General features: G+C 39.8%; 1 protein-coding gene across 1 annotated transcript in view; it reads left to right on the plus strand.

Moving 5' to 3' along the window:
• tenm3 (teneurin transmembrane protein 3) overlaps positions 1–24,791 on the plus strand; it is an 890,613-nt gene that overhangs the window by 557,023 nt on the left and 308,799 nt on the right. The window contains 3 exon segments of the mRNA XM_072677215.1: positions 8,826–9,216; positions 12,829–12,855; positions 24,212–24,484. Of these exon segments, the coding sequence (XP_072533316.1) occupies positions 8,985–9,216; positions 12,829–12,855; positions 24,212–24,484 (532 nt within the window). The 5' untranslated portion in view covers positions 8,826–8,984.

The following is a 24,791-nucleotide window of genomic DNA, read 5'->3' on the forward strand; positions in this document are numbered from 1 at the left end:
CACCTATAGAGACGCACAAACAATGCAGGGGCCACACACACACACACACACACACACTATCTTACAGACAGGAGAAGGGTGGGTGTGTAACCTCAGGCGATGTCTGAGGTCATTCAGGAGGCCTAAAGACACACACACACACACACACGCACACACACATACTGCATATTCCACCTTTGCCCTGGTTAAGGACTAACCCGTCCTGTCAAGTCGAAGTGTTACCTTTCCACATGACTTCCCCCCTGAAGAACACGATGTGCACAGCGCTGGAAACACACACACACACACACACACACACACACACATATACACTCACAGCCGCAAGCAGTGCTTTACTGACTCTTTTTCCAATTTCGTGGGGGTTAAGTAGTCTTTTCTGAGATACGTGGTTGAGCAGGTATGCCACTGTGTACAGTAGGGTGGGCGAGAGACAGAGAGAATGAATGAGAGAGAGAGTGATTTCTCCCAGCTGTGGCGGCCGCTTGATGAGGGTGATGTATACGAGGGACTGGCGGTTGTGGGTTTCTGCTGCTTGTCTGTTTGTCTCTCACTTGCAGCATAATGACAGAGTGTGTGTGTGTGTGTGTGTGTGTGTGTGTGTGTGTGTGTGAGCTCTGTTCTCGGCTGTTTCCAGCTGTTTGGTGTTTGGGGAATGATTATCTAGCCTGGTATCTTCCTAACGTCCCCCTCCTCTGGAGAATCTGAAAGACCAGTGGTTGCAGATTTTACACTAATTTTGCCCCATACACCATCTTCCTTTTGCCCCTACACTTACCCAGTCTTCCTTTTGCCCCTACACTTACCCAGTCTTCCTTTTGCCCTACACTCACACCATCTTCCTTTTGCCCCTACACTTACCCAGTCTTCCTTTGCCCTACACTTACACCATCTTCCTTTTGCCCCTACACTTACCCAGTCTTCCTTTTGCCCCTACACTTACACCATCTTCTTTTGCCCCTACACTTACCCCGTCTTCCTTTTGCCCCTACACTTACCCCATCTTCCTTTTGCCCCTACACTTACCCCATCTTCCTTTTGCCCCTACACTTACACCATCTTCCTTTTGCCCCTACACTTACCCCATCTTCCTTTTGCCCTACACTTACCCCGTCTTCCTTTGCCCTACACTTACCCCATCTTCCTTTTGCCCCTACATTTACCCCGTCTTCCTTTTGCCCCTACACTTACCCCGTCTTCCTTTTGCCCCTACACTTACCCCATCTTCCTTTTGCCCCTACACTTACCCCATCTTCCTTTTGCCCCTACACTTACCCCGTCTTCCTTTTTGCCCCTACACTTACCCCGTCTTCCTTTTGCCCCTACACTTACCCCATCTTCCTTTTGCCCCTACACTTACCCCATCATCCTTTTTGCCCCTACATTTACCCCGTCTTCCTTTTGCCCCTACACTTACCCCTCTCGTATTTTTGCCACAAATTTTGCCCCTACACCTACACTATCGTCCTTTTGCCCGTATGCTTTCCCCTTCGTACTTTTGTCCCTATACTTACACCTTCTCCCTTTTACCCACCCATTTGCCCTACACCTACCCCGTCTTCCTTTTGCCCCAACAAAACCCTTTATTCCTTTTGCCCCTACACGCACCCCTTCTTATTTTTCTCCCTCTTTTGCCCCTACAAACCACTTCTTACCTTTGCTGCTATACATGCCCCTTCCTACCCTTCTTCATCTTCTTTCAGTTGCCCCTGCTTTCACCCCATCCCTACCCCCTTCTTGCTTTTGTCCCCACACCTGCTCCCTCTTCTTTTCACCCACACACCTACCCCCGTCCTCCTCACGCCCCTGCCTTTGGTCCTACACCTACCCTTTCATACCACGTTTTGCTTTTACAACCCACTCATGCTCTTCCCCTGCCCCACCCCGGCTCCTTCTTCTGCCCCATCCCTTCCTCTGGTGTGCAGCAGCCCGTCCCCTCCTGTGGAGAGTTTACAGTCAGTGTTTTAGCTGAGTGCTAAAGTGAGGACAGTCCCCTGTCCGGGACGTCCCTGCACAGGGAACACAGCCTTCTTTTCATAGGCACTGTATATTTTCGAGCCTCAGATATCGCCCACTGTTATTTAACTGCCGGGCTTCGGACTCAGATGTTTGATATACGATGTACATTTCTCTTCAGAAAGGTGAATTCTTTACCCTGCCTCCCTCGCTTCCTAAAAAAGAAACAGAAACGGCCATAAAACACCATAAAACACCATAACCTGAGAGCTGTCTCCTGAAACGGACACTGTCCAGTCCCTCTTCTGATCCGAAATCCAGCTGTGGGGGGGGACGGCTGAATGAGAGACAGAGACCAGAGCTGAGATAAAAGTATGAGGACACTTTTACAGGCCGCTGTGCTGTAATTTATGAACACTGTCTTTAACCCTTCGCAAGTACGGCCAATTTTGCCCCTACACTTACCCTTCGTCCTTTTACCCCTCCTTTTACTCCTACACCTGCCCTATCTGCTATTTATCCCTACACTTACCCCTGCATCCTTTTACCCCTCCTTTTACTCCTACACCTACTGCCTTCTATTATTTGTCCCCTACAAAACCCCTTCTTCCTTTTGCCCCTACACTTGCCCCATCCTCTGTTTATCCCTGCACTTACCCCTTCTTCCTTCTGTCTTTACACTTACCCCTTCGTCCTTTTGCCCCTTCTTTTACCCCTACACATACCCATCTTCATTTGTCCCTACAAAACCCCTTCTTCCTTTTTTCCCTACGCTTACTCCTTTGTCCTTTTACCCCTCTTTTTACCCTACCCCTGCCCTATATTGCTTTTGCCCTTACAAACACTGTCTTCATTTTGTCCCTACAAACTCCTTTGTCCTTTTACCCCTTACCCTATCTCCCTTTTGTCCTCCTTTTACCCGTACCCCTGCCCTATCTTCCTTTTGCCCTTACAAAACCCCTTCTTCATTTTGTCCCTCTTTGTCCTTTACCCCTACCCTTACCCCATCTTTTATTTGTCCCTACAAAACCCCTCTTCCTTTTGTCCCTACACTTACCCCTTTGTCCTTTTACTCCTCAGTTTACCCTACACCTACCCATCTTTCATTTGTCCCTACAAAACCCCTTTTCCTTTTGTCCCTATGCTTAGTCCTTTGTCCTTCTACCCCTCCTTTTACCCCTACCCCTGCCCTATCTTGCTTTTGCCCTTACAAAACCCTTGTCTTCATTTTGTCTCTACACTTACCCCTTCGTCCTTCTGTCTCTACACTTACCCTTCGTCCTTTCACCCCTCCTTTTACCCCTACACCCACCCCATCTTTCATTTGTCCCTACAAACCCCTGTCTTCATTTTGTCCCTACAAAACACCTTCGTACTTTTACCCTCCCTTTACCCCAAACACCCACCCTATCTTCTATTTGCCCCTACACTTACCCCTTCGTCCGTTTGCCCCTCCTCACAGCAGTAAAGCCGAGCCGCAGTCCTGAAGCTCTGTTCATGTTAATACAGCTGCACTGGTCATGTAGCACCCGTCCCTCTCTCTGAATGTGAACGGGCTGTTCGGCGGCCGCTCCTCGGTCCTTCTGTGGCCGTGTGATACCTCAGCAGTGGTCCGGTACGAGTGATCTGCCACATTAGTGCTGTCAGTGACTTCCTGTTTAAAGCCCCGAGCCTCTCTCTGACCCGCAGCATTTTAATTAACAATTTAATAATCAATAATGAGTTGATCAACCAGTCTTAATTATTTATAGAGACAGTGGAAAATCAGATAATTATGGGCGTGAACACACACACACACACACACACACACACACATATTCACTCAGGAAAGTGTTGCTTTTTATAACTTATATAGTTGGCGATGTACAGCTCAGACAGTTACTGAAATTATAACTTGTGATTTAAATTTGTTCATGTATCCATTAACTGTAATTATAATCATTAAATCGTATAATAAAAATACATAAATAAAACTTTTTACATTATTTTATTTTACAATAAATATATTAATAAATAAGATAATAAATGATGTCCGATTTATACTGATTGATTAGAATGTATTATTACTATTATTATTATTATTATTATTATTATTATTATTATTATTATTATTTATATATTTTTTATTATTTATATTATTTAGTTTTTTTTGCAATTACATTAAACAAGTAAAAAAATACAAAACCTCAAATTATAAAAATATTGAATTATGGTTTGTTTTTCCTTACATTATCACTGTTTTTGTTATTATATTACAAAAGCAATAAAATAAATTAAAAATAAAATAAATAAATTATAAAATTATAAAATGGAAAAAGAATAATATTACATTATGGATGTTCTTCTTATTGTTATTTTTAATTAAACATTTAATGCAACAAAATAAAAAAGCTTTTTCACTTTCTTAACTGAAACATTTTGTTGGGGTGTGTGTGTGTGTGTATGTGTGTGTTGTGTGTGTGTGTGTGTGTGTGTGTGTGTGTGTTTTCAAATTTAGCCTCTTAATACAAAAAAATAAATAAAATTAATTAAAATTATATAGATAATCAACCTCATAAAACACTGTGGAAAGATGATTTGTCTGTGTGTGTGTGTGTGTGTGTGTGTGTGTGTGTGTGTGTGTGTGTGTAAGAGAGAGAGAGAGACGACCTCATTAGCCCTTATAATCTATCAGATCAAAGGAGCTCCGCCTGTGCTTGACAACAGCCAACAGAGTGCTGATCCTCAGAGGAAGCGCTCGGGACACTCGGAGTCTGTCCAATCACACGTCAGCATCCATCACCCACCGACACACCCACCGACACACCCACCGACACACCCACTGACACACCCACCGACACACCCACTGACACACCGTTAATACAGCTCACACTCACAACCCTCTCATCCACTCATCTCTCTCTCACTCGCATTCTCTCACAATCTCTCTCTTACTCTCTCTCTCTCTCTCTCTTACTCTCTCTCTCTCTCTCTCTTACTCTCTCTCTCTCTTACTCTCTCTCTCTCTTACTCTCTCTCTCTCTCTCGCTCTCTCTCTCTCTTACTCTCCTCTCTCTCCCTCGCATTCTCTCACAATCTCTCTCTTACTCTCTCTCTTCACTCTCTCTCTCTCTCTCTCTCTTACTCTCTCTCTCTCTTACTCTCTCTCTCTCTCTCTCTTACTCTCTCTCTCTCTCTCTTACTCTCTCTCTCTCTCTCGCTCTCTCTCTCTCTTACTCTCTCTCTCTCCCTCGCATTCTCTCACAATCTCTCTCTTACTCTCTCTCTTCACTCTCTCTCTCTCTCGCTCTCTCTCTCTCTTACTCTCTCTCTTCACTCTCGCTCTCTCTCTCTTACTCTCTCTCTCTCTCGCTCTCTCTCTCTCTTACTCTCTCTCTCTCTCGCTCTCTCTCTCTCTTACTCTCTCTCTTCACTCTCGCTCTCTCTCTCTACTCTCTCTCTCTCGCTCTCTCTCTCTCTTACTCACTCTCTCTCTCGCTCTCTCTCTCTCTCTTACTCTCTCTCTTCACTCTCGCTCTCTCTCTCTCTCGCTCTCTCTCTCTCTTACTCTCTCTCTTCACTCTCGCTCTCTCTCTCTCTTACTCTCTCTCCTCGCTCTCTCTCTCTTATCTCTCTCTCTCTCTCTCGCTCTCTCTCTCTCTTACTCTCTCTCTCTCTCCTACTCTCTCTCTCTCTCGCTCTCTCTCTCTCTTACTCTCTCTCTTCACCTCTCCGCTCTCTCTCTCTCTTACTCTCTCTCTCTCTCTCTCTCTCTCTCTCTTACTCTCTCTCTCTCTCTCTCTCTCTCTCTTACCCCCTCTCTCTGTGTTTAGTGCAGAAGCTGTGCTGCAGTCTGTGACTCTCTCACCTCTCTGACAGAGCGAGTGATGGAGAAAGTGGGAGAAGAAAGGACAGACAGACAGAAAGTTGGAAAAGCGAGAGCGGCTCAGTTTGAGCGCGAGCGGCGGAGCACGTACGGTGCGAGAGAGCTCCAAAACAAGGCCAGCCAAGAAAGAAATTAAAGCACTGCAATTATCCAGCCAGAATTAGAAGCAGAGCGGGTTTGGGCTAATAAACATCTGAACAGCACCCCGGGGCCCGCGCTGTCGTTTATTTCTCCGCTGTCTCCCATTAACAGCTCTCTCCCCTGCTCGCCTCTCTCGTTTCTCAGGACGTCGTAGGTAGATTTAATTAATTCTTGCTGGCAGAGTTTAATGAAAGGTTGTTGGCTATTTTTTCTCTGGAGCTCCGCCCGCCTGCCTGCCTGTGCGCCGCAGCCGAGATGTTTCCCTGTTTTCCTTCCTGTTCCCTAATGGCCGTGTCCGGGTTATCAGTAACTCCTGACATATCAGAGGCCAGCGGAGAGCGGCCATCAATTACACCCCCCCCCCCCTCTCCTCCTCACCACAAACCCACCAGTGCACACTTCACAGACCCCTGAAGAATAACTCTCAGTACACACACACACTCCCCCTGCACTGTCTAAACCACACACTGACACACACTGACACACACACACACGTGTGTTTTTTCACTTTTCTCCTTAATGAGAATCTGGCAGTTGATGAATGGACCAATAGAAATGCTCCAAAATGACTCGTTTTCCTCAAAGCTCCAGTTTTGGAGATAAAAGGTTTTTGCGGGATCCTTACAGTCGTGTGCAGATTTTGATTTTGCTGTTGTTCTAGAGAATAAGTCCTTACAGATATTCAGCAGCAGAGTACTACACCTGGTTCACCTGACTGGAACCACGCGAGTGGGTGAATACACTCATCAACAGTGATAATGACTCAAACACAGTGAATATAAACGCAGGGGTAATACAGCTGGAGTTTAGATTGTGAGCTAAAGCTGGAGTGTAAGAAAGTGGAAATGACTGGATGAGTGTGCTGTGTATGCTAATGTGTGGATAAATTAAACACATGCTGGTTCTGGCCCGTTTGATCCAGTAATGATGATAGAGGCTTAAAAGGGTGGAAATTTAGACCAGAGACTTTTAATTTTATTTAATTTTATTTAATTTTATTATTTTTTGGTTTATTATAAAAAAAAAAAACCTTTTATTTTTATTATTTCTTTTACTTTCTTTTATTTTATATTCCTTTATTTTAAATTATTTTGTACTTTATTTTTTTTTTTATGTATATCTTATTTTATTATTTTATTATTTCTTTTCCTTGTTTTATTTTTGAAAATATTTTTATATATTTTTTTTATTTTTATTATTATTTATTTTATACAATTATATATATGTATATATATATATATTTACATTACTTTGTCTTGTTTTTTTTAATTATGTTCTTTTAATTTAATTTAATTTATATTATTTAATTTATTTATTTATTTTATGTTTGTGAATTATCCCAGGTAGACCTGAGTCTGCAACGTTTTGGTCAAATACTGAACTGATTTTCACAGGTTTTCATTCATTTTGCTACTATTTTCACCATTGCATGAATGAAATGTCTGCAGACGGCCGTTCCTGGGTCATTCTCTCTGGGACGTTCTCTGACACATTGAAATGCTTCCACACATGCCGACGTGTTTGCTGCATTTATTAAGAGTGCCTGACTCCACGCTGGCTGCGATTTAATCACGTCATCAAAACTGTCATTGTTCGGTATTGATTATTCGTGTTTTTCACTTTATTTGGCCGAACGCCAATTTCTTTTTAAACGCTTACGGCCAAATCATTTCTGTTGCCAAATATTCAGTTCATCCCTTTACTGCAGCACTGTATATAGTAGCAGTGTATAGCACAGCTGTAGACAGTGTATATCTACACTATGCAGATGCCGTACAAGCATGTTTTCCATCGTAGAGGATGCTGAACCATGCCGAGTTCTGCTTGTGAACAGGGTTCAGGGTTCGAGGGTTCAGGGGTGTGTAAAGAGCTCATTGCTTAAGTGTGCTTATTACATACAGGCTTGTGCAGAAGTTTGGGCGCCCCTGTTCAAGTTTTGTTGATGCTTCAAGTAAATAATTGAACATGTCCTCTATAGGAAACTGACATCTTAGGCAGTTTCTGTGTATTTACATAACTGAAAATAGGTATGTATATGGACAAAAGTATTGGGACACATATAACCAAGCCCCTAGTCTTTCTTCCACACATCAGTGAAAGAACGGGAGGTTCTGAAGAGCTCACTGAACTCCAGAGTGGTTCTGTATGTAATAGGAGACACCGCTGCACCAACAACAACAACAAGTCAGCTGGTGAAATTTAGACCTTCCCTCCTAGATCTTCCTCCATCAGCTGTGAGTGGTGTTATTATTATTGAACAGTGGAAGAGTTTAGGAGGAACAGCTCACAGAGAGCAGCTCAGCCACCGAGTGTCTGTCAGACCACGTAAAGTTACAGAGCGGGGTCAGGGCCGAGTGCTGAGCTCAGAGCAGAGTGCAGAAAAGCCTCCAACTGACTCAGTAACTGCAGCAGAGCTCCAGACCTGCTGCTGCTGGTAGAGCTTAGAGCAAAGGGGGACCAGCTCTGTATTAATAAAGCCTATGGGTTTAGAAAGAGGCGTCATAATATCTCCTGTGGGTGTAATGTGTAGGTGTCCAAATACTTTTGTCCATATATAAACTATAAAAAGACTGTAAAAGACTGTCCGTGCTTCGAGCTAAAATGAGTTTAGCTGTCAGCGAGCCGAGATAAAATAATATACTTGCTTAAAATCTCTCTCACACACACACACACACACACACACACACACACACTGTCCCAGAGAGAAGAAAAGCATACTGTGTTAGGAGAGTCCAGAAGGTGGGGGGGATTTGTGAATCCTGGGAAGATTAAGTGTACAGCTTAGTGCAGGCTGACCTCCGCTTCACGCTTTTTTTCTTTCTCTCTCTCCCATTCTCTCTCTCTCCCTCTCTCTCTCTCTCTCCAGGTAAAAGACGCTAAGCTGACTGGTGGGCGGAGCCTGTACTGAGCTAGAGAGAGCGAGAGAGCGAGCGGCGTGCGGTCGGTTTGTGGGCGTTTGTGTTGCAGTGCGTGCTTGAGTGTGTGTGTGTGTGTGTTGCGCTCCCTTGTGCGTCATGCGGACAGGATGGATGTGAAGGAGCGCAGGCCCTACTGCTCGCTGACGAAGAGCCGGCGGGAGAAAGAGCGGCGCTACACGGGCTCGTCCGGAGACAGCGAGGAGTGCCGCGTCCCCACGCAGAAGTCCTACAGCTCCAGCGAGACGCTCAAAGCCTTCGAGCACGACTCCTCACGCCTGCTGTACGGGACACGCGTCAAAGACATGGTCCACAGGGACATGGACGAGTACGGACGCCAAGGTGGGTCACCTCACCTGGCCTTTACGCACCTGCACGCTGGTTACCTGGGTTACGCAGTTTACCCCAGTTAGCTCTCAGTCAAGTTAACAGACTCTCAGGTCTGGCTCGGGACGGTTACCTGTAGACATACAGTATATACACTTACTGGCTGTATACAGACACAATTCACCTGAATGCAGGACGTGCTGGGTGTCCCCTGCCTACCCTACTCTTGTTCTACTAAAATAGACGCTCTGGATGATCTGTTTTTATTCTTATTAAAAATTGCATTAATTTTGATATATATTTTATATGTATATATACATAAAGATTTAAAGAAGCTTTACACACTTTTAAACCAACAGAAAAGGTTTGTCCGACAACGTTTATATTAAACACGGTTACAAATAAGTTTTATTCACATTAATATTATATAAAGCATATTTTTGTTATTATATAACATATATAACGTACGCTTTTTATATACTATGACTCATTTTTCAAAAAGGATTCTGTAAATTACCATGCTAACTCACACGGTCAACCTGAAGATGTGCTGGGTGTCCGCTGCCTAACCTCCTACATAGAACATAGACGCTCTGACTGATCTACACTCTTACTAAAAGTGATATGAAGGCTCAGCATTTTTTTTATTAATCACTGTTAAAATGTGTTTTTATTTATGTTTATATTATATATAGCATATTTTTGTTATTGTGTAAGGAGCTAAACACTTTTAGAACATACAGATGTTTTTAACATGTTATATAATAAAATATTGTTAACCTCTCCAAAACAGCAGCTTTACAGGAAAAGTCGTTTTGGAGCATTGCTATTGGTCCCTATCATAATAAAGAAATTAAAAATGTCAAAAACAACAAAAAGTAAAAAACTTTGTAAAAAAGGATGATTTCTATACTTTAAAAGATATAGAAAGAGCCCATAAAAGAATTTCTTATCTATAAACATTTTTAAAATATAAATAATTATAATGATAAAATTGTTTTAATATTCTTTCAAAAAATATTTCTGTAAAGAATTGTTTATTCTTTTCTTAATTAACAGAGCACACAAAACATCATTAAACCGACAGTATTCAGGCTAACTTACACATTTAACCTAAATGTTGTGATTTAGCCAAGATATTACATTAAAATAGACCTCTTATAAAAAGATGCCATAAAGGGTTTAATGGACAATGACAAATAAGAAATATGTTTAAACAATAAATTGTTTATTTAGTGTTTTTTATTGTTATTATTAATATTTTTATTATATACATATCATATATATTTTGTTAACATTTTTAACTTTTAGTTTTTTTTACATTTTCTATTTCTTTATTATGATAGGGACCAATAATAATGCTCCAAAATGGCTTTTCCTGTAACGTTGCTGTTTTGGAGAGGTTTCTGTGTGACAGTGACAATATGTTATTATAGAACATAACATATACATTAAATGTATGTTTTTTATATATAGCATATTGTATAATAGTAATATTTATTTATTTCTCAGATAATTAAAAATGTATTGACAGTTTTTTTACTAAGTAAGTGAACTTGCAAAGATGCAGTTATATTAATTGATCATATTTTATCTGTAGCAGATTTACACAATTCACATTTAGACCTGTTTACAGAACCGCCCGTTCTAACATGGTTCTACGACGGCACACTCTTTGTGTGTTATTGAATGTTATTGAATTAACTTTTAAACCGTACACTGATAAAACAGTGTTTTTATGTACATTACTGACATAAATAACACATTGTCTGCTTCACGTAAAAACCCTGTATCTCCATTTTTGGCTTTTCTCCATTATGTGAATCTGGCAGTTCTTCTTTACATTGTATTAGAATTTCATGATGAATAGGCCAATAGAAATACTCCAAAATGACTCTGAATCAGTTCTGCTTACTTACTGTTTACAGTTCTGTTTTTTCCTCCTGCTGTAAAGCTGCCAGTTGGCATTGTTCATATTTCAGTATATAAAAGTGTTATAAAATATTTTTTTTGTATAAAAACATATATAACATATGTCGAACTGTCAGATAAACAAAAAAGTTCACAATTTAAAGACCTAATCATGTTCATTAATCCTATTTAATTTGTGTTCAGCAAATTTACACAATTCACATTTACAGAAATACTAAAGAACCGTCCGTTCTAAGATGGTTGTAATTTTGTAAAGTTTTTAAAGGTTTAAAGAAGTTTCACATTTGCAATTTAAAGCTACTTTATAGGTTCTTCTGAGAATGTTTGTATTATACACTGATAAAATGTGGATTTATGTACAATAATAATAATAATTATAATAATCGTCATTTTTTTCTTGAAATTTTAATGCTGTTTTTTTGCAATGTAACCCTTTTCTGTTCGTTAATCCAAAAAAAATTATTATTATTATTATATATAATTGAAAAATCTGATTCATACAGTTTTTTATGTTATCTCAGATTGATTGACGTGTTTGGTTTAGTGTTATTTATAAATAAGAAATGGTCAAAATTACAGTTAAACATGAGCATTTAGCATTTAAGAATTAAAAGTATATATATAATTTTTACTATTATTTATTCAATTTTTTTGTTACACTTTTTTGACAGGTTTAGCCTTGCCAAACTTAAACATGAGCATTTACCATTTAGGAATTTAAAGTCTATATATATATATATATATATATATTATAGAATTTTTATTATTTCTTTATTATCTCATTTACAAAATGGGCAAAATTCAGGCCACAGCTTTTTATTTTTACAATTTTTAAATGAATTTTTCCTCATACGTGGTCCTTCAGCTATGTGCTTAATTTCGGTTATATAAAGTACTGTAGTCTATAAAACCAGACATACAACACAAAATCATTGCCTTGATAAAGAAGAAGAGAGCAGGAAAAGAAAGTGTTTGACAAACAGTCAAATTCTACCCTTTCCGGCCGCGTCCTAAATGTAGCTCAGACTCAAGCTTGACCGCCCTACTGCTGATGTTCTTACCCGAACATCACATTCAGAGCTTACCAACAGCATCGTCCCGTTACTGTGTGAGCAGAAGTGAGCTTATACGCTACTCCCAGCCTGTGGAGGTGCTCAGGGATCTCTAACAGACCTGACTGTGTGGTTTGGGACGTCTGTACACCTGGACCGAAGCCCCTCGTAGATCCGCTCAGCTTTACCAGCACCCCAGAACCCCGGCTCAGATCCCCCGGACCTCTCGCTTCCAACTCTGGAGTCCACATTCACACTCCCAGCCTGAACCCTCACGGGTCATCAGCAACAGCAAACAGCCCCAAGACTGTCTGCTCGGGCCTGGACCGAGTGACTGCTCTGGTTCCGGGCCCGCAGTGCGCCCCAGCCGGCTCGCGGTATTACTAATTACTGGACTCTGGACAGAGGTGCGCTTGCAGTGACCCAGCTCACCCAGTTTCATCAGCTTCATCAGCAGGATTTACCTCAGCATTCACACCCACAGCCCTCAGCACCCGCCCACACACTTCTCCACGAGAGTGTGTGTTTGCCTGTGTGTAAAGCTAGAGCAGAAGGGTGTGTTTAGTTAAGGGCGTCATTCAGTCCCATTTTTATTATTATTTATTGTTTGTTTGTTTTTGTTTTGTTTTTGTTTTTCATCAAGGCTGCGTCCGAATTTGCACGAGTACAGGTGAGTGTGTAGCTGTGTGTGCTGTCTGGATGCAGTGGCTTCCCACTGTTGTTGTCTCAGTAGCAGCAATTTGTGACACACTGAGCCCTGACTGTGTGTGTGTGTGTGTGTGTGTGTGTGTGTGTGTGTGTGTGTGTGTGTGTGTGTGTGTGTGTGTTTGTGTAGTTGTAGTAAAAGCAGAACTAACCTACAGTAGAACTAATCTATTATTATTATTATTATTATTATTATTATTATTTATTTTATTTTTATTTTTTTATTTATTTATTTATTTATTTAAGTTGTTTATTTTATTTCTTTTTGGTTCCTGAGGTAAAGATTACCTGAGGTTCAGGGTAAAGGTTAGAAAATATTATTTACTAAAATACAAAAATAAACTTGAACCTATTTTACTTTTAACTTGCATGTATATTACAGTAAACAAATAAATGGACCAATAGAAATGGTCCATAAAAGAATATTACATTAATTAATATAGAAAATAATATATTAATAATGTTTTTACTTACGTGTTTGTACTTATTATTATTATTATTATTATTATTATTATTTTATTAATTTTTTTTTTTAAGTAACTTTACATGAAAAGCAAAAAAATAAGTACATAAATAGAATTGTATAATAATATTTATAAAAGAATAATAATAATTGTAAGTAATTTATTCATTTTGGAGTCAGTTTGTGTAGAGAGTCATTTTAATTATTATACTATGCAAAGAAATAGATTTTTGCATAACAGCAAATATATATATATATGGTTGTTGTGTTTGTTTCTGTGTGTGTATGTGTGTGTGCGTGAGTATGAAGGAAGGTTAACCCACCCCCTATCACTCACCATGGCGCTAGCGGCTCCCGGTCTGTGGGGTGTGTTTATTTTAGAAAGTGGTGGCAATGACACCACATTACAGCGGGCCATAAAGGGTGTGGCTTAGCCCACTCTGTTAATGCTAGCCCACTTTTATCATACAGAGAGGAGGGGAATCCCCCCCACACACACCCCCCTCCCATACGAAGCTCAGTGATACAGCGCAGACGCTGCCAAGCTGCTGAGTGTTTCACTTTGTCCTTGACATCTCCCCAAAGCGCTCATGCGGAAGACCTCCACACACACCATCAGCTTTGTCCCCCTCACTGGCCCGGTATTTTCCAGCGTGGGGTGCTGACCACATTAAAAGTGGAGCACGCTGGATAATTCTGGCCGATGCAGAGGGCGTATGGAAGGAGTTAATTAGTGAGTGAGTAACAACGTCTGCTTACTATCACATTCATCTGAGGGGAGGGGGGGGTAAATGTCCCGTAGCTGGTAATGGGCTGTTCTCCACTTCCCTAAGAAAGTTCCATAAAGGTCATTACCAGTTCATTGGTTCTTTCAGAGGAATTAAGAGTTCATAAATATTTCAGAGAAAGGCCATAATTGCTTAATTATCTTATCATGTACAATTTCATTTGCACTAATTGGTGTTCATTTGGAATTTATATGATTTTAATTGAACTTCTGTGCAACTTCAATTATTACTCCAGTTAATGGCCCGTATACTTTCTTGTTAATAGATCAATGATTTTTTCCCTCTCTTTTGTCATAGCAGCTAATTCTCTGAAATGCTGGAATATCTGAGCAGGACTTGCTCTGATCAGTTTACCCGCTCTGATGTGTCTGATGCTCTCCCAGTGAACCGAGTGTGTGAAGAGTAGGAGAGAGTCTCCTGTTGAAAGGACAGAGCAGTTGCACGGCTCAAGCGCTTCCCACCTTCGAAGAACGGCCGGGCTGCTGCTGCTGCTGCTGCTGCTGCTGCTGCTGCTGATGCTGCTGCTGCTGATGCTGCTAAGTTTCTTTTGCATTTTAGGCGGTTGTGATAGTGTTGCTAGGTGGTTGCTAGGAAGTTAGTATGGTATCCTGGATGGTTGCTATGTTGTTGCTAAGTAGTTGCTAGGTGGTTGTTGTGGTTTTGTCGGGTGCTTACTGTGGAGTTGCTTTGTGGTTGCTTATTGGTTGCTCCGGTATCCCAGGTGATTTGCTACGGTGTTGCAAAATGTGCATGCTGGGGTGTTGCTAGGTGGTTTCTATGGAGTTGATTAGTACTTGCTTGCAGGTTGATATAGTGTTGTTAGGTGGTTGTTGGGTGGTTGCCATAGAACCCAGGTTGGTGGTTGCAATGTGGTTGCTAGGTGGTTGCTATGAGTTGCTTAGTGGCTGCTTGTTGGTTGCTCTGGAATCCCAGGTGGTTGCAATGTTGTTGCTAGGTGGTTGTTGTGGTGCTGTTTGGTGCTTTCTGTGGAGATGCTTTGTTGTTGCTATGATATTGATAAGTAGTTGCTTGTACGTTACTATGGTATTGTTAGGTGGTTGTTGGGTAGTTGCTATACTACCCAGGTAGGTGGTTGTAATGGTGTCTCAGGTATGTGTTATGAAGTTATAAGGTGGTTTCTATGCAGTTACTTAGTGGTTGCTCTGGTGTCCCAGGTGGTTGCTATGGGGTTGATAAGCGGTCTACAAGTGACTATCGTGTTGCTAAGTGGTTGCCATGGAGTTGCTCAGTGGTTGCTAGGGTGTTGTTAATTGCTTTATAAGTTACTATGGTGTTGCTAAGTTAGGATGTGGTTTCTATGCAGTTGCTTAGTGGTTGCTATGTGGTTGCTAGGTGGTTGCTATGAGTTGCTTAGTGGCTGCTTGTTGGTTGCTCTGGTATCCCATGTTGTTGCTATGGTGTTGGCAAGTGGTTTATAAGTTACTATGGTGTTGCTAAGTGGTTGCCATGGAGTTGCATTGTTGGGTAGTTTCTATAGTATCCGAAGTAGGTGATTGCTATGGTGTCTCACATGTGTGTTATGAAGTTAGGAGGTGGTTTCTTTTGAGTTTCTCTGGTATTCCAGGTGATTGCTGTGGTGTTGCTAAGTGGTTGCCACTTGATTTACTAAGTTATTATGTGGTTGCAGTGGTTGTTTTTAGGTGGTTGCAAGATAGTCGCTATAGCATCCCAGGTAGGTGGTTACTAGCAGGTGGTTGCTAGTATGTAACCAAATGGGTGCTGCAGTGTGTATTGTAATGTGTATTGGTATCAGTGTAACATAAGAGTAAGAACCCAGGTTGGTGGTTGCAATGTGGTTGCTAGGTGGTTGCTAGGAGTTGCTTAGTGGCTGCTTGTTGGTAGCTCTGGTATCCCAGGTGGTTGCAATGTTGTTGCTAGGTGGTGGGGGGGGGGGGGGGGGAAGTCTGTCACTCTGTGAAAACCAAATTATCCAAAAATAAATAAATAAATAAGTAAATAAGGAAATAATAATAATAATAATAATAATAATAAGAAGAAGAATAATAAGGATAATAATAATAATAATAATAATAATAATAATATATTTATTGTTATAATGTTTCCCTATTCCCTATCATTTAGATTATGCATTTTATTTATATTTATATATTATAATGATACATATATTGTAATACAAATAAAAATTGTACTAATATACAGAGATTTAAATAAGAAAAAAAGAGATTAAATGCAGGAAGTGCAGTAAATTACTGAATAATTAAATAGATGGGATAATGACAGTAGTACCATAATAACCTGTACAAATGTTCTAATTTTGAAGTTGAAAATTGAGTTGAAGTGAAATAATGATTAACTTTGTTTATTTTACTGATTGAAGATTCTCTTCCTGTTATTTCACATTTTACAAACTTCACGAGGAAATTGATGAATTTTTTAATAATTGCACATTTCTAGGACATTCAGTCAGAATCACAGCAGATCATCAGCATGCATCATTTCCGCTTTCACAGCGATTTTGTTTCTACATTTTAACCCCATTAAAGAATGTTTCATTACGGGCTGGAAGAGAAGCTCCGCAGTTCAGCCAGAACTTCACTAAATTATTCATCAGCTGAAGCTCTCAGATGCTTTTCCCGCTCATTTGTCAGGAGCAGTTGGGCCTAATATTTGTCCGAAACAGTGAAATCTGAATAAAGTGGTTCTTCCCTGCTCGGTTCAGGCCTCTGTAGTTCAGGGCTCAACACACACACACACACACACACACACACACACACACACCTCTCACCATGGTGGATAATCTTCCCCCCGGTGGAATGCGGCCTCGTCCACAGGCTAATTTTACACAACACTGCGAGTTTGGAAATCATTAGATCCAGATTAAAGGGAGGAAATGAATTATAAATCTCTGTGTCACGTTTAATTGGAACGTCTTTTGAAAATGTTTCACTTGAAATGGATTTTTTTTCAGCTTGACTCCATTAAAGATTCAGAAATTAATTGTGTTTTTGTACAATTCTTTAATTATCATCAGTCAGCTCCTTCTCTGGTGGATGTTTTCTCCTCTGATTGCCTTACACGACACTCTTTTTGTCGTGAGAATCAGGTCAGGAGCTCAGGAGCGTTCGGGCCGTGAGTAAATAGCTAAGTGTGCTCTTCAGGCGCCGGTTAGCTTAATTAGCCGCTAAACATTAACTGCTTCATGTAGTTTCAGGAATCTTAGGTGTGGGTTTTTCCTCACTGCGCTTAAAACTGACATGAAACAACCTCTTAATCTGCGCTCGGAAGGAGATTATAACATATAAAGTATTTCAGAAGAAAGTTTTTGACTCGTTTCTATAATATATTCACTTTTCACAATGAATAATTCAGATATTATTACAATAAATAATTCAACACTTTAAAATGTGCACAATTCACTGTAAGTTCATTCCCCTCAGTCAAAGTTGCAGAATGCGTATAAAGACAAAAATGCTGCTAATTAAATACAAATAAAGTCATATAAGAGCTTCATTACATTAATTGATTACATGTGTCCCATATTACCCAACATTCTGCTCTACTTTAACTGTCAAGGAAACCACACCAGCTGATCAGAAGTGTTGTACAATAATAATAATAATAATAATAATAATAATAATAATAATAATTATTATTATTATTATTATTTATGCACTACCATATGCAAGCATTTGGGCAACCCTGTGTAGCAGAGTAAATAAGTCAACTTTGAGTGTGTGTTTATATATATATTATAATATCTTTACTATATGTATACATTTTTTTATGTATACATTATTTATTTATTTATGTGTTTGTTTGGTCATGTTATAATAATACAGAAAGAGTAATTGTGTATTAAAATGTACAGAAGTGTTTGGCGAAGATTTGACATATTTACATTGCACATCATAAACTATACTATATGTCATTTGACCAGGGGTGCCCAAACTTTTGCACCCCTTAGTTTGAGTAAGCAGCTGGTTTAAGACTCGTAAATACATTTAGGTGAGATGGTGTACATCGTTCCTGATATCTGAGTGCTGGAATGGCCCAAATAAGAAACAGTGGCTCATAAAAAAAAGAAAAGAGAAAAAAAAATATTGTAATTAAAAAAAATTGATTGTGAATTTTTTTCTGTTCATAAAAAAAAAAAAATATATATATATATATATATATATATTATATTATATTATATATATATATATATATATATTATATATATATTATATATATATATATATATATATATATATTATATATATATATTATTTCTTTTATTTGATTTTTTAATGAACTGATAAAATCCACAATGTACTGATAACTATCGCCATATTGCCCAGCCCTGTCCTCAGCAGAGTGGGTTTAGCATTCGTATGTGGGAAGAATCTGTCTGTCATTGCGGCTGTAGTACTTTTCACCGGTACTGTGACTGTTGTTGTTGTTGTTGTTGTTGTGGTAGCAGTTTTGCCTTTGAAGCCAGTTTACACTTTCATGGCCTGGAGATACTTATGAAATCATCAACCGGATTAGAGGCACTTTAACCACCAGCCTGACTGCCAAGCCGCCATGGCGTGGTTAAGCCATCTTCTCTCCATCTGTACCACATTACCCCCTCTGTGTGTGTGTGTGTGTACGTGTGTAAAACTGCACTCCTAATCTTTTAACTCTGTAATTTTGACGCAGTTAAAAATGATTAGAATTTAATTGTGAAATTACTGAATGGTGAAGATGGTCATGTGCCAGGAGTGATTTTTCTTGCATTGCTTCTCCAAATGGAACCCATTAGGCCCTCCAGTGGGACTTACGACATTTTGATTACAGTAGTTCAGTTGTGAGGACTCGGCCTGGCACAGCAAACACAGCATCGGGCTACAGATACAGTACTAAAGCTGTATGACACTGCACATCACATTAATATCAATAATATCACACCAATATAATAATGTACATTAAAAGAGCAGAAATCTTTAAGCAGTTCAACGCTGTACATGACAGTGTAAATCATATTAAACTGCACAGCACTGACAGTATATGTCATATTAAAACGAATGAGTATAAATATTACATCAATATAATAATGTACATTAAATATATTGTATATATCTTTATACACTGAAGCTAAGCAAGTGTGAATAATGTTGAACTGTAGAATAATGCAGAACAAACAGCATCCCAACCGTATAATACTGTATGAGGCAAGGGTATAAATAATAGTAGTAGGATAATACTGTACATCAATATAAGTCATATTTAAACAGTATAATTCTGTACATTTAATGAATATATGTATATTATTGTACATTATTATACCAATATTAAAACAATATAATGAAACAATATAACTATATCAGTATTAATACATTGCTATGTAAATAATATTAATACTATATAAATAAGATTTAAATATTGTAATAATGTGCATTACCATATAAATAATATTAATAGTATATAAATAATATTTAAACAGTGTAATACTGTGCATAACAGGAGTATGAATAGTGATAAAGCAGTATAATACAGTACATTACTACATAAATGATATTATGCTATATAGTATAATATTGTACATTACTGTATAAATCATATCTAAAAAGGATGGTACTGTTCAAAACATTGTATTAATGTTTGTGTAATGTATAAAGCATGAATAATGATAAAGCAGTATAATATTGTACATTAATATATCAATAATATCTAAGCAATATAATACAGTACATTTCTATATATATATATATATATATATATATATATATATATATATATATATATATATATATAATACTGTACATAAAATAAGTATGAATAATGATAAAGCAGTATAATAGTGTATATTACTATATAAATCATAATTAAACAGTATAATACTATGTAAATACTACTAAAATAATATAGGACTGAACATAAAATAAATATGAATAGTGACATCGCAGTACAAATCATATTTAAACAGTGTAATACTGTACATAACATGAGTATGAATAGTGATAAAGCAGTATAATACAGTACATTACTATAAAAATATTGAAACATTGTAGTACATACATCATTGTTTAGATATTATTTATATATTTTAGAATGTTTAAATACTATTTAAATACTAATTTACTATTTAAACATTTTGGTACTGTGCATACCATGAGTATGAATAGTGATAAAGCAGTATAATATTGTATATTAATACATGTATAATAATTAAACAGTATAATACTGTACATAAAGTAAGTATGAATAGTGATAAAGCAGTATAATACTGTATATTACTATATAAATACAATTTAAACAGTAGTATAGTACTGTACATAAAATAAGTATGACTAGTGATATACACATATACATCATATTTAAACAGTATAATATTGTATATGAAGAGTATAAATAATATTAAAACTGTGCAATGCTGTACGTGATAGCATAATAATGCTAAATATTACCCACTATGCTACACCAGCCATGTTTATTCATTTTAAAACAGGTTTTATTACATAAGTCATTTACTGAATTTACCATCTTAATCATAATAATAATAATAATAATCATAATAATGTGTGGTGTACAATAATTATAGCACATTAACTTTATTATTATATTTATTATATGTATGTTTTTTTCTGGTAAAATCAGTAAATACATAAAAATGGTGTTTAAAATGTCATATTTGTATTATTTTGTTATTATTTGTTATTATTTATTTTGTTATTTAGGTTTAGATTAGCAGCTACATTTGATCACTACATTTGAAAAGAGCAGCCAAAAGATGTTTGAGATAACTTCCAGTTGTGCTCAGTCGTGGCCCGCATGATGATGAGCGTGTGTGTCTGTGTGTGTGTAGTCTGTGCAGTGGTGGCGCAGTAGAGTGTGTGTTTGTGGTTGCAGGGTTGATCACAGTGCCAGCCTCAGTGCCGGGGGGCATGGGGGAGTGTGTGTGTTGTGCCTGGAGTTATTTGAGCGTCTGATGAGATTTGATAGTGTCTTTATTCCACACTTGAGTTTAGAGTGTTTCAGGGTGTGTGTGTCTGCGTGTGTGTGCGTGAGGATGGAGGTGTTTGTGTAAGCTAAGGGTTTTTGTGTTTGATGTCAGTTGATACTTTTTGTGTTTATGTAATTGATCACCTACACCAGCTTTTGCACTGAGCTGGCAAAAATATTGGGACACCTGCTTATTCGTTGATTCTGAAATCAAGGCTATTAAAAAGAGTCGGTAGAGTTAGGTGTAGAGTTAGGGTTAGAGATAGAGTTAGAATTAGGTTAGAGTTAGGGTTAGAGTTAGGGTTAGCTGTAGAATTAGGTGTAGAGTTAGGTATAGGGTTAGGTGTAGGGTTAGGGTTAGGGTTAGGATTAGGTTAGAGTTAGGTGTAGAGTTAGGTGTAGGGTTAGGGTTAGAGCTAGGGATAGAGTTAAGTGTAGAGTTAAGTGTAGAGTTAGGATTAGAGTTAGGGTAGAGTTAGAGTTAGGATTAGGTGTAGAGTTAGGGTGTAAGGTTAGGGTTAGAGTTAGAGTTAGGTGTAGAGTTAGGTATAGAGTTAGGGTGCAAGGTTAGGGTTAGAGTTAGAGTTAGGTGTAGAGTTAGGTATAGAGTTAGGGTGCAAGGTGTAGGGTTTGTAGTAAGAGGTGTAGAGTTAGAGTTAGGTGTAGAGTTAGGTGTAGAGTTAGAGTTAGGTGTAGAGTTAGGGTGCAGGGTTAGAGTTAGGTGTAGAGTTAGAGTTAGGGTTAGGGTTAGAGTTAGGTGTAGAGTTAGAGTTAGGGTTAGGTTAGAGTTAGGTGTAGAGTTAGGGTGCAAGGTTAGGGTTAGAGTTAGGTGTAGAGTTAGGGTGCAAGGTTAGGGTTAGAGTTAGAGTTAGGTGTAGAGTTAGGTGTAGAGTTAGGTGTAGAGTTAGAGTTAGGTGTAGAGTTAGGGTGCAGGGTTAGAGTTAGGTGTAGAGTTAGAGTTAGGGTTAGAGTTAGGTGTAGAGTTAGGTGTAGAGTTAGAGTTAGGTGTAGAGTTAGGTGTAGAGTTAGGTGTAGAGTTAGGGTTAGGTGTAGAGTTAGGTGTAGAGTTAGGTGTAGAGTTAGGGTTAGGTGTAGAGTTAGGTGTAGAGTTAGGGTTAGGTGTAGAGTTAGGTGTAGAGTTAGAGTTAGGGTTAGGTGTAGAGTTAGGTGTAGAGTTAGGGTTAGGTGTAGAGTTAGGTGTAGAGTTAGAGTTAGGGTTAGGTGTAGAGTTAGGTGTAGAGTTAGAGTTAGGTGTAGAGTTAGGTGTAGAGTTAGAGTTAGGGTTAGGTGTAGAGTTAGGTGTAGAGTTAGAGTTAGGTGTAGAGTTAGAGTTAGGGTTAGAGTTAGGTGTAGAGTTAGGGTTTGGTGTAGAGTTAGGTGTAGAGTTAGGTGTAGAGTTAGGGTTAGGTGTAGAGTTAGGGTTAGGTGTAGAGTTAGGTGTAGAGTTAGAGTTAGGGTTAGGTGTAGAGTTAGGTGTAGAGTTAGGGTTAGGTGCAGGTTGAGTCGATGTTAGCTGAATGGCAGGTGAGCGTCTAGAATAAACGTCCAAGTAAAATGAGACCAGGACCTGGAATATAATCTTCCGCCGTCCTTTGAAAGATAAGAGGTTTTTTTCCGCCCCCTGTAAAGATGCTATTTTGAAGATATGAGATTTTTGTGTGACAGCAGCTCTCTCTATATATATATATATAAATGACCCATCCAGGAATCAAACCAGTGTGTCGGGAGGACAGTGCTGTGTACAGGAGCTCAGTGTCTGTCTGGTCTCTGGTCTGAGTGTGGAGGTCAGTTGATACACTCCTTATTGTACGAGAAAGAGGAGGACAGAAAGCGCCGCTATCACTTTACTGCTGTGTTTTCCTTTCTGTTCTTTTCTCCGGCGCCGGAGATCTTTTCATTGCTCTGCGCTTCCCCAACGACTCCCCTGCTGCCAGCGGACCATTTACCTGTCAGCTCCTGTTTTACCAACGATCCTTGAGCCCCCCACCCCCCCCCCACCTCCAAACACACACTTAACCAGACAACAAAGCATACCTGAACCCCTCCCCATCCCTCCATCTGTCCACCTATACCTCTATCCATCCGTCTCCACATCTGACCATCCATCCATCTGTCTGCATATACATCCATCATCCGTCCGCCGCTCATGGAGGAAACCGCCAGAACGCCGCACACACTCCGAAACCTCATATATATGCAGTTCTCCAGATATTAAGCATATCTTCTTAAATTACCTCTAAAGACACTCGCATGTAAGATAACGCCCACATGTTTTATATCAAACTGCTCAGAACAGCCTCAGCTCTCTCGGTAACGAGACCCCCTGTGACCGAGAGCGCTGTGTGAGGAGATACTCTGACCCTAAACCTGAATAAGTGAAGTCAGATTTTGGAAATTCTTCACGTTTCCTGTAAAAGCGTCCCTTTACTCATGTGGACGGACTGTTCTGGGCTGGAAACGGCTTCACCAGAGTCTCAGCTTCACTAAATACACAAAGTCTAGAAACTGTGAGAGGCAGGAGACGAGTTTCTGACTGTCCATTGGTCAGTTTCACACAAACCTATAGACGGACGCCCGAATCTACTCTACTGTCCAGTGAAGAAGGCTTTCTGCTAGCTTGTGGAGGAGCATTGCTGTGAGAATTTGATTGCATTCTGCGACAAGAGCATTGTTAGTGAGCCCCCCATCTCCCCAACTCATCCCAAAAGTACTGGATGGAGCTCCACCACCACCATCATTCCGGAGAACACAGCTCTCAATGCTTGGGGGCTTAATACCCTCTACTAGCTCACACCTGGCATTATAAGGCAGTGTGGTGCCGATAAATCCTATTCTATTGGCAGTACCTCTCTGGGACTGGGACTTAACATTTGTGGGCGGCACGTAAAGTAGCTGAATGCAGGCATTAGAAGAAGTGTCCACAAACATTTGGACAGTTAGTCTCAGTACTTGCGCAGTCGTCCCTAATTACAGCTGGGAGTGTGTTTAGCTTGGATGTGCAGTACTGCGCAGAAAACCCATAACCTATACAAATGTACTGTGTGTGTGTGTAAGTGGTGCGACTTGGGAATTGAAATGTGTGTGTGTGTGTGTGTGTGTGTGTGTGTGTGTGTGTTTTCCAGGGCAGAACTTCAATCTGAGGCAGCTGGGTATCTGTGAGCCAGCCGCTCGGCGTGGTCTGGCGTTCTGCGCTGAAATGGGCCTTCCTCACCGCGGATACTCGGCCGGATCAGACATGGACACGGAGGGCGAGGGCGTGATGTCACCGGAGCGCGCCATGCGGCTGTGGGGCAGGGGGGTGAAGTCCGGCAGGAACTCCTGCCTGTCCAGCAGATCCAACTCCGCTCTGACGCTGACCGACACGGAGCACGAGAACAAATCCGACAGCGAGAACGGTGAGTAGGGCGACCAAACACACACACACGACCTCCCACACACACACACACACACACACACACACACACACACACACAGCAGCTCCTGTAATCCTGCACTGACCTAACTGGCAAGGGCCAGCAACGTCACACCTGGACACTCACCTGTGGAGCTTACAGACACACTCACACACATCCAAGGCATGCTTGAGGCATTTCTGAAGGCTACCTGTATATGTGTTTGTGTGTGTGTGTGTGTGTGTGTGTGTGCATCCTAGTGTTTTTGCACTGATCGTTCCCAGCCACACACAAATTTGTCATACACACA

Source organism: Salminus brasiliensis, chromosome 4, assembly GCF_030463535.1.
Source record: "Salminus brasiliensis chromosome 4, fSalBra1.hap2, whole genome shotgun sequence".
In the NCBI taxonomy this organism is placed as follows: Eukaryota; Metazoa; Chordata; class Actinopteri; order Characiformes; family Bryconidae; genus Salminus; species Salminus brasiliensis.